Source organism: Diplotaxodon limnothrissa, unplaced genomic scaffold (assembly GCF_057381915.1).
Source record: "Diplotaxodon limnothrissa isolate DT_005_m unplaced genomic scaffold, D_limnothrissa_male_GT1.1 unmapped_scaffold_1, whole genome shotgun sequence".
NCBI lineage: Eukaryota > Metazoa > Chordata > Actinopteri > Cichliformes > Cichlidae > Diplotaxodon > Diplotaxodon limnothrissa.
The window spans coordinates 1,502,898-1,513,526 of record NW_028188555.1 but is presented as its reverse complement, the minus strand read 5'-3'; the positions used below and the strand labels follow the sequence as shown (position 1 = coordinate 1,513,526).

General features: G+C 43.0%; 1 protein-coding gene across 1 annotated transcript; it reads left to right on the top strand.

The window, feature by feature from the left end:
* The first annotated feature begins 2,626 nt into the window (after nucleotides 1-2,626).
* On the top strand, nucleotides 2,627-9,780 carry LOC146606987 (protein NLRC3-like). Its single transcript, XM_085349113.1, has 3 exons — nucleotides 2,627-3,071; nucleotides 3,176-4,964; nucleotides 9,603-9,780. Exons 1-3 carry the CDS (start codon nucleotides 2,798-2,800, stop codon nucleotides 9,778-9,780), a joined length of 2,241 nt encoding a protein of 746 aa, XP_085205239.1. The 5' UTR covers nucleotides 2,627-2,797.
* The last annotated feature ends 849 nt before the right edge of the window (nucleotides 9,781-10,629 follow it).

The following is a 10,629-nucleotide window of genomic DNA, read 5'->3' as shown; positions in this document are numbered from 1 at the left end:
TGGCTGACATCCAGAAATCCTACCAGTGGCTGAACAAAGCTGGACTGAAAGACAGCACAGAGGCACTAATCATGGCAGCACAGGAACAAGCTCCGAGCACAAGACCCATAGAGCCCGGGGTCTACATGGCTCTTTTTGGGGGGGTTGTGTTGTATTAATAGTGACTTTGTTTCTTTGGACCTGACCAAAATCTTTTGTTTTTCAGTTCAGTTGCAACATTGACTAACACTAATGCAGGGGTCGGCAACCTGCGGCTCTTTAGTCCTTACAGTGCGGCTCCTCGTGGTTTGGGAAAATAAATTAGAAGTATTTAGCTGAAGTGTATTTTATTTATGTTCTTTTTTAACTTGTAGTTCTAAATTGGAAGATTATTGTGATATTGAAATAAAAAAATAAAATTATATTTTATTATTTTTTCATCGTTCAAATAAGCGTCACACTCGTGGAAGCCGGTGTACCCGCCGAAACGCCGTGCATTTATCGAGACTTTCAGCCCCAGGTAGGCCAATTATGGCTCTTCGGATCCACATTATGTCAGCAGCTGTTCTCCACCGTGAACTATGTTAAAAACAAACACCGCTCACGCCTCACAGACGACAGCTTACAGTCCTGTAAAGATGAAAGTGACTTCGTACAGCCCCGATCTGCAGAATTTTGCAAATATCTATTTTTCATCTTTCAGCAGCATAGAGCTTTTTTTCCAATTGTTTTTTAAAAGTCAGGTCAAGGCTCCAAAAGCCCAAAGGAGATATAAGGGTGGCGGCTCACAGCAGCTTTTGTTTGCTACATCATTTTAGTTCAGCTGGGTGTCTTTCCTTTGGTTATATTTCTTTAAGAGTTCAAATGTGTTCATTACATAAATAACCTGTAATTTTCTCTGTAGCACTTCATGGATTTCATAAGCAACACACCTTAGTTGTTCACACAAAGCATAAAGGTAAAAAACAGTATATACAGTGTTATCTTCATTCTAGATGTCAAAAAGTATTTGTGGCTCCCAGTGTTTTCTTTTGCGTGGAAACTGGCTCCAAATGGCTCTTTGGGTCCTGAAGGTTGCTGACCCCTGACCTAATGGTATATTTTTTTTAGCTGGATCGTTCTATAAAAACATGAATCAAATCTGAGAAAAGTTTCCACCTGACCTGTTGAATGTTATTGAAGCCAGAAGTTTGCCTTCATACTGTGTTTCTTGCATGCCTTTTGTGGTGTACTAATTGATGTGAAATGAATGCAATGTGGTTGTGTTTGCAGAGGTCAGAGGTCACAGTCTCCAGCATCCAGCTGTGTGTCTGTGAGGAGTGACTGGTCCAAAGAAAGACTTCCTCCATATTTCAGTGATGAACCTGCACCAACAGTGAACTTCAATCATGGAGCTCAGCTGACCATGTAAGAGAGCTGCTGACTCAGAGTTCAAAGGTTGTTTCTATAAATGTTCTGCCAGTGACATCATAAATGATTCCTAATGGTGGTCCGGGTACGATAATGCTAGTATCAATCGTAGTAGTAATGCAATCCAAGGTAATGATTTCTTCTCTGTTGCTGTGAACGTCTCTGCAGCCGTCTGTACTCTAATCTGAGACAACTATTACTGACAGAAACCATCACATCATCCAGTTTGTGTGTTTGCAGCTGCTTAAAAGATTTTAAACAGATTAATCAGTAATTCATGTGATGTGTTTGTGTTTGCAGAGGTCAGAGGTCACAGTCTCCAGCATCCAGCTGTGTGTCTGTGAGGAGTGACTGGTCCAAAGGAATACTTCCTCCAGTCTTCAGTCATGAACCTGCAGCAACAATGTTCTTCAATCATGGAGCTCAGCTGACCATGTAAGAGAGCTGCTGACTCATTTACGGGTGTTTGAAATTCTGTGACCACTTTGTAATTTTAGTTTATATTTTAAAGTGTTTTTATTTGTAGTTGCCTGTATTTTTATTACACTGTGTGTAACGTGGTGGTTTGTGCTGTTTGGGATTGTTTTGGTGTATTTGTGTCAGAACATCAGATAAATGATTTCATCACATTTTAAAAGAAAGTATCAGGATAATAATCTGAACTGAGTCATCAGAAATAGAAAGATGGTCTCAACAGGCCACTGAGCTGATCTCCAAAGAAATGCAGAAGATTGAAGAGTCCGAGGCTGTTTATTTGTCACAGGCATCGTCATACACGTACAACACAGTGAAATGTGCTGAGCTGCTCCTGTGACTGGACAAAACATTAGAAACAATCATTAAATGAAATAATGAAACATTGTGCAGATGTAATGTTAAAGTGCTTTGTGCCACATTAGCACAGCATGTACTGACAGAGCAGTGCAAGCAGAACAAAGCAAATGAGCAAAGTGATGTAAAGAGAGTAACTGAACAGAGTGAGCAGAGTAATATCAGCAGTAATGAAGCAGCAGGATCAGTGTAGCAGCGTGTGACGTCATAATGAATCAGGTATGATCTGAAATATGACAGTGAGACAAGAACATGATGTAAGGTCCTGTTTAAACCCTGATGGTGATGCTATGAGGGGAGCATGTTCTGATTTAGGACTTGGATGGTCTGAGGATAGAAGCTCCTCTCTGTTTGTGTCCTGATGGTGCAGAAGCTTCTGCCTGATTGGCTCTGTGATGAAGGCTTTTACTGTGGAGTTTGTAGGCTGATCACTCTGTGTTTAATAAGACAGGCAGGAACAGCAAAGGAAACTTGGATTCTGAACTCAAACACAAGTTTCTCCACTTTGACTTTTCTCTGTGACCATCAGAGCTTCTGCACAGTGTCATCAAATCTGGATGTTTGTCACTGACAGTCAATGATTTTAGTGATAAAGAAATGTGTTCACAGAGGGAGGAAGAGGAAGAGGAGTGGTGTCTGTGAGGAGGAGCAGCTGTCCTGCTGTGCTTTGTGTCAGGACGTCCTGAAGGATCCAGTCTCTACCAGCTGTGGACACTGGTTCTGCAGACAGTGCATCTCCTCATACTGGGACCAGTCTGCTTCATCAGGAGACTGGTCCTGTCCCCAGTGTGGAGAAAGATCCAGAAGCAGAGCTGGACTGCAGACAGCCAGTCAGAGCAGCTGTGTACAAAGTAAGACTGAACATCTGTCTGCTGATGGACTCATTTCTGAAAACTGGACTTCTTGTTGTTGTTCAGACATTGAAGAGTTTTCTTTCTGTTTTTCTTTCTTTCAGCAGATGTTGGTCTGCAGGAGGTTTTAGATGAACATAAGATCAGTCTGAGGAGGAGATGTGAACGTGTGACTGAAGGAAGTGATGAAACAGGAAGTAGAACCCTCCTCAACAGGATCTACACTGAGCTCTACATCACAGAGGGACAGAGTGAAGAGGTTCATAGCCAACATGAGGTGAGGCAGCTGGAGACAGCTTCCAAGATGGACGCCCTCCATGACACTCCAATCAGGTGCCAGGACATCTTTAAAGCCTTACCTGACCAACAGAGACCCATCAGAGTGGTTCTGACCAACGGCGTGGCTGGTGTTGGAAAAACCTTCTCAGTGCAGAAGTTCACTCTGGACTGGGCAGAGGGCTTGGAGAACCAACATGTCAATGTGGTGGTTCTGCTTTCATTCAGGGAGCTGAACCTGATCAGAGAGGAGCAGTACAGTCTTCTGGAGCTGCTCCATGTTTTCCATCCAACATTACAGAAGGTCACAGCAGAGAAGCTGGCTGTCTCTCAGCTTTTGTTCATCTTTGACGGCCTGGATGAAAGCAGACTTTCATTGGATTTCACCAACAGGAAGCTGCTGTCTGATGTCACACAGAAGTCATCAGTCAGCCAGCTGCTGACAAACCTCATCCAGGGGAATCTGCTTCCCTCGGCTCTCGTCTGGATAACTTCCCGACCTGCAGCAGCCAATCAGATCCCTCCTACATGTGTTGACAGGCTAACAGAAGTACGAGGCTTCACTGACGCCCAGAAGGAGGAGTACTTCAGGAGGAGATTCAGTGATGAAGAGCTGTCCAGCAGAATCATCTCCCACATGAAGACATCCAGGAGCCTCCACATCATGTGTAGAATCCCAGTCTTCTGCTGGATCACTGCTACAGTTCTGGAGCACATGTTGACTACAGAGCAGAGAGGAGAGCTGCCCAAGACCCTGACTGACATGTACTCACACTTCCTGCTGGTTCAGACAAAGAGGAAGAAGAACAAGTACCACGAGGGACATGAGACGAGTCCACAGGAACTGACAGAGGCTGACAGGGAAGTTCTTCTGAAGCTGGGGAGGCTGGCGTTTGAACATCTGGAGAAAGGAAACATCATGTTCTACCAAGAAGACCTGGAGCAGTGTGGTCTGGATGTGACAGAGGCCTCGGTGTACTCAGGAGTTTGTACAGAGATCTTCAAAAGAGAGTGTGTGATCTTCCAGAAACCAGTCTACTGCTTTGTTCATCTGAGCATCCAGGAGTTTCTGGCTGCAGTCTACATGTTCCACTGTTTCACCAACAGGAAGTCAGAGGTGCTGAAGGACTTCCTGGGAAAAAAATACAGAGAGTCATCTCTGGATGATTTCCTTAAACGAGCCATGGAGAAATCCCTCCAGAGTAAAAATGGCCACCTGGACCTGTTTGTCCGCTTCCTTCATGGCCTCTGTCTGGAGTCCAACCAGAGACTCTTAGGAGGTCTGCTGGGTCAGACAGAGAACAGTCCAGAAACCATCCAGAGAGTCATCAAGAACCTGAAGAATAACAAGAAGTTTAAATCCTCTCCTGACAGAAACATCAACATCTTCCACTGTCTGATGGAGATGAACGACCTCTCAGTACATCAGGAGATCCAAGAGTTCCTGAAGTCAAAGAAAAGGTCAAAGGACCTCTCTATGATCCACTGCTCAGCTCTGGCCTTCATGCTGCAGATGTCAGAGGAGGTTCTGGATGAGTTTGACCTGCAGAAGTACAAAGCTTCAAAGGAGGGACGACTGAGACTGATTCCAGCTGTGAGGAACTGCAGAAAGGCTCGGTGAGTCCAGATGTGATCATTACATCATTGATCAGTGTCGGTTAATAGTTTAATGTTTAAATTAAAAACACAGTCCTTGGTTATAAAGTGCTTTACAAACACCAACATTACGGCTAACAGCTGGATTCTCCTGTTTCAGTGCAGCTAGCCAAACAACAAAGAGCCACTTGCTGCTAAAGACAGAGTGAAAGTGGACGGTATATCCTCCATTCTTCATGTAAAACACATGCAATGAATTGTAATGCACCATCTGTGTTTCCCTTCATGCAGTTTTCTCTTTATGGTGGACTTGGATATTTAAATGTTTACCTCCTGGAGAGTCTTGTTCACTTGATTAGTTTTTGTGAAGGGGATTCTCCTCACCCCGTCTCCAAGGGAGACACCAGCTACCCTTCAGAGAAAATGTATTTGCCCCACTTGTAACCACGATCTGGTTCTTCCAGTCACTGCCCACAGCTCGTGACCATAGGTGAGGGCAGGGACGTAGATCGACCGGTAAATTGAGAGCTTCGCTGTCAGGCTCAGCTCTCTCTCTCTTCACCACGACAGACCGGTACAGTGTCCACCTCACTGTTACCGCAGCAACAGTCTGTCTGTTGATTCCTGCTCCCCTCCCCCTTCTTTACACGACCCTGAGACTCCTCCACCTGGGGCAGGAATGTCTCTGACCCAGAGTGGGCACTCCACCCTTTCCCAGCTGAGGACCATGATGCTGATCCTCATTCACACGGCTTCACACTCTGCTGAGAACAGCTCCACTGTGAGCTGCAGGCCATCACCTGATGAAGCCAACAGAACCACATCCTCTGTGAAAACAGAGACGAGACTCTGGCTATATCCCAATTCAGGGTCTGCAGCCTTAAAGGACGCATTTTAAGGCCGATTACATCACAGCGACGGGACGAAGGTCGCTGCTCGAAATGCGGCCCTCAAATGCGTCCTTAATTTCGCTGAATTTTAAGGACGTGGCGGTGTAGACTTCATATAGTATACTACTATACTATACACTATTATTAGTGTAGTCTACTATTATACTATACACTATTATTAGTATAGTCTACTATTATACTATACACTATTATTAGTATAGTCTACTATTATACTATACACTATTATTAGTATAGTCTACTATTATACTATACACTATTATTAGTATAGTCTACTATTATACTATACACTATTATTAGTATAGTCTACTATTATACTATACACTATTATTAGTGTAGTCTACTATTATACTATACATATCTGTTTTTAACAGGGAATCTTGATCATGTTACATTTGACTTCTGTTGAGCTTCTTGAATTGTCACCTTCAGTTCCTTTCCTTTACTCTTCCAGTGTCTTTGGTTTAAATGTATTTACCCTGATAACTGCATATGAAACAGTTCACCTCTTTTCACTCACTATTATCTGTTTGCCATAAAAGTGTTGGTGATGTGTTGGGAGAATCATTATTTTCAGTCTCTTCTTATAAACATAGTGAGGCAAAGATGTGGGTCGTGGTCCCTGATAATCAGATGTGTCTGTGTTCTGTTACATGTGACGTTAGAGAGGTTTTAGTGGAGATAAAAACAGGACCAACATCACTCGTGACTGCTTTCCTGTCTTCAGTGTGTTTACTGGTGGAGCTCGTCCTCCTGTTGCATCTGTCACAGCTGTTACGCTCCTCTGTGACTCCTCCTCTATCTGCTGTCACACTGCAGGAGTTTTTGGTCATGGCGTGTGAATAACTGCCGAGGTCGGCTAGGACGACGCCACCACTCGTTGTCAGACCCTGTCACGCTGTCTGGTGTCATCTTTAGCCGAGGTTATTAAGTACTTCAAAATGAAACCAGTCTCTGTTTTCAGTCTCCGCCCTCTTTTGCAGCTTTGAGCCAGGTTGTAACACCTGTTAAAGTCACCACCTGTTGTGACCGGGGAGTGAGATGAGTGTGAGAAAGATGAAAACAACGTCTCATTCTGACTAGTTACTGGGAACTGATGTGTGATGATGCAATAACAAAGATGACTGTTTCTATGATTTTCTGTTTTATTAATTGTTTTTATTGATGATAAGGACAGGCAGAGGAGATTGGATGGATTTACTTCGTTTTATTCTTTTGCACTGAAATGGAGTCCAGTGTACAGTCCTTGGCGTTGCACATTTTAATATGTTTTAGCTGAGACTGTAGTGGGCACTCTTTAAATGTCGGGTCAGTTTGTCACGTTAGAGCCTATTTGTGCCTGTTAGTGCTGACGATGACTTTAGACCGAGCTGACTGAGGGGTCTAAGCTCATGATGCCACCAGCAACACCCGGGTCATGCTGCAGAGTTTTCAAACCCGACATAATTTACTCAGGTTATATCAGGTGATCTAAGAAAGGCCGCTTAGAAAGAAAAGCGAGTGCACTGCTTTAAGTGTCTTGAAGATGTTTAATCTGAACATTCAGCTTCTTCACTTCTAAAACCAAAAAGTGGAGAGTCCCAGATTTCAGTGTTTTGGTTCAGTTTAATGTAAAAATGGAGATGAAACACATATAAAGGCTCGTTTACACCACTGAGCCCTGCTCTAAAACACTGACACAGATCTGTCTGTGAAGCTGGCTTTAACAAATAAGAGCTTAAAGTTTTAAAAACATGTTTAGCGCCGAACTGTCCACTTTACTGTCTGTAGCAGGAAGTGGCTGTTTGGCACTGAAACGGGAGAATCCAGCTGTTAGCCGTTATGTTGTGTTTGTAAAGCTCTTCATAAACGAGGACTGTGGAGGAGGAGAGCCTGTGTGAGTCAGGTGGTTCACCGGCCGAGTGTGTCAGCGGCAGAAACAGCTGATCAGCGCCGTTTTATGCAGTAAAATAATCTTTCTGTTCCCAAACACATCCACACAGTTTACAACATAACAGCCCACTACATGCACATCTCACCACAAACATGCATAAACCTGAACATAAAATATGTCCTGTACCTGTGTGATCTCTTTAAGTAACTCACAGAATATCAACACTAACGCCACAAGTTTGTTGGTATTTTAACATTTTAACCATTGATTTTGAATTAAAACCAACAGTTAAAATATTTTTACACCTGAGGAAAGAGCAGCAGAAATATTAAGACAGATAAATCATTCTGTCTTCAGTCTCCATGAACAGCATCAACATCCTCTGGTGAAATTTCTCTTTCCTCCTTAAAATATATTAAATGTCAGTTTAATTCCAGATTAATGGTTAAAACATGTATGTCACATACGAACATCAGGAAATAAAGAAAAGTGACTGATTCAGTTCCATATATGCTCCAGGGAGGCGTTAAGGTTCATTGAAATTGTTCAGTTATTAAAGTTTAATCTGAGCCGAGCTGACTTCCTCAGGAACAAATAAACACCGAGATAAACTTCACCTTACAGATATAATCTAAATGAATCATATCCAATCTCAGAGAGTTGACAGTCAGCTGTGTGCTGGGAGACATGTTTGTCTGCAGTGTACGAGCTCTGACCGCTCCCCAAAAATGTCGGAGTGAATATATTAATATTAAAAGTGTAGCTGGTGACACAGAAACAGAGGATTTAAGAAGTTTAAGTGTAGGTCGGGTCCACACATGTCCAAACACCTGTGCGTAGGCCTGCTTGTTACTCAGAAACGAACACTAATAAAATGGCCATAAGGCCAAAGCAATGGTTTTGACTGGTGTTGACCCCGCCCCCACCCTGAGTGTGGATGCTGAGAGAAGGGCCAGCTGTGAATATGAGGCTGTGGGAGCAGATGGAGAGAGAGTATGTCGGGGTATCCCAGTACAAACTTTACTGGGGTCAGAAATTAGACAGACTCCAGTTCCTTTGTTTGATTTATCTAGTTTGATGTTAGGAAAGAGATTCATGAGATGGAAAAACCTCCCAGTCTACTGAGATTCAGAAATGATTTGTACACATGGAAACTCCCTGAGTGGGAACAAAGAGTGTCCTGTCAGGAAGAGCATTTGGAATATGGATGTTGAGGATGTGACAGTGCCTGAAATCCTGCTGCTGTTCTGAACCATAGTTTCTGATCTGAAGGTCAAACAGAGTCATGATGGTTGTTTCTATTTGTCCCTTTTTAGTTTAGTTCCCCTGAAATCAGATGTGATATCAGAAGCTCTGAGTTCATTCATCATTACTGTCCAGTGATGACATTTCTGCTCCGTTTGGTGACAGTCAGCAGATTTTTCCTGCGTGTGGACATGAACAGTCGTACCTGACAGCAGCAGGTAGCAAACAGAGATCGTCTTTCCAGCTGGAACTCTTCACTGAGCTGAGCTCATTCAAAATGTTCTGGATTCAAGACAGGAAACAGTCCACATGTGTGTCTTCACTCTGACTCTGGATCAGATCTCAGTGACAGACTGTGGACATTATGGAAGCCTAAATGTGACGCCATCTTCCTCCTTCATCTGCAGATTAAAGCCAAACAAAGATTCTCATTAAAAGTCTGCAGGTCTGAGAGAGACTCAATCGTTGTGTCATGTCAAACACAGTAAGAGGAGCTGAAGCACAGATGTGAAGAGCAGATGTTCATCAGATTATGACCTCACTCTGTTTTGTCTTCATATACATTCAGTCTGTGTTTATAATGCAGACTTTCTGCTTTTATAATAACATATTTTATATTTTCTGTAATCTCAGACTGGCTGACTGTGGACTCTCAGAGACTCACTGTGAAGTTGTGGCCTCGGCTCTGAAGTCCATCCCCTCCCATCTGACAGAGCTGGACATTAGTAACAACGAGCTGCAGGATTCAGCAGTGAAGCTTCTGTGTGCTGGACTGGAGAGTCCAAACTGTCGACTGGAGACTCTGAGGTGAGTTCACTGACTGCAGCTGTTGTTGTGTTTCTATATTTCAGGCTGCAGAGACTTTGAGCTTGTGTGGAAACAGACAGAGAAAAGAAAGACATGAATGTCAAAGCTAATAAAGGTGAAGTTAGGAGCTGTGATGATGTTCATGTATCAGAAGCTGATCGGGCTGCTACAGAGACGACCCACACAGCTGCTGTGGTGAGGTTTGTGTTAAAGCAGAGGAACACAGGCCCAAACATGACAGCAAAGCAGGATTCAGGCTCTGTGAGAGGATTTCAAACAGAAGCTGGAGAAGAGAAAGGACTACAGAAAGAAGGCAGCTGAGACCAGTCCAAGTGTTTCCATGGAGCCCAGTCTAACATTCATTTATACACTAAGGTACAGAAGTGAACGGGAAAATGAATCCATAGTTTCAAATGTAGAAATAGTTCTCAGTTCATTTACAGAGTTTAATACAGTTCATGAGGAAATGTTCAGTTCGATTCAATTCGATTGGAATCTGGGAAATTTTGCCTCAGACAGAAATATTATAATTCAGTACATTTACATATTTTTGTGTCTATAAAAGGGAAGCTGGCACTTTCGAGACTTTATCAAATGTGTGAGCATCACAGCAGAGGCCTTTGTGTCAAAGTAGCTGAAGATAAAACACGGAAGAACATGAAGGTGATTTTCCTGTTCTGGGATTTTATAGAAATATTCTGCAGTAGATCAAAAACGAAAGAAAACCATGAATCAACACATGAACATTACCTGATGCTGCTGAAGTGAAGCAGAGCAAAGTTACAGTGTTTTTGTTAAAGACACAACTGAGCGTTTTGCAATTTGCATAATTTTAAAAAGTTTAAATTTGTTC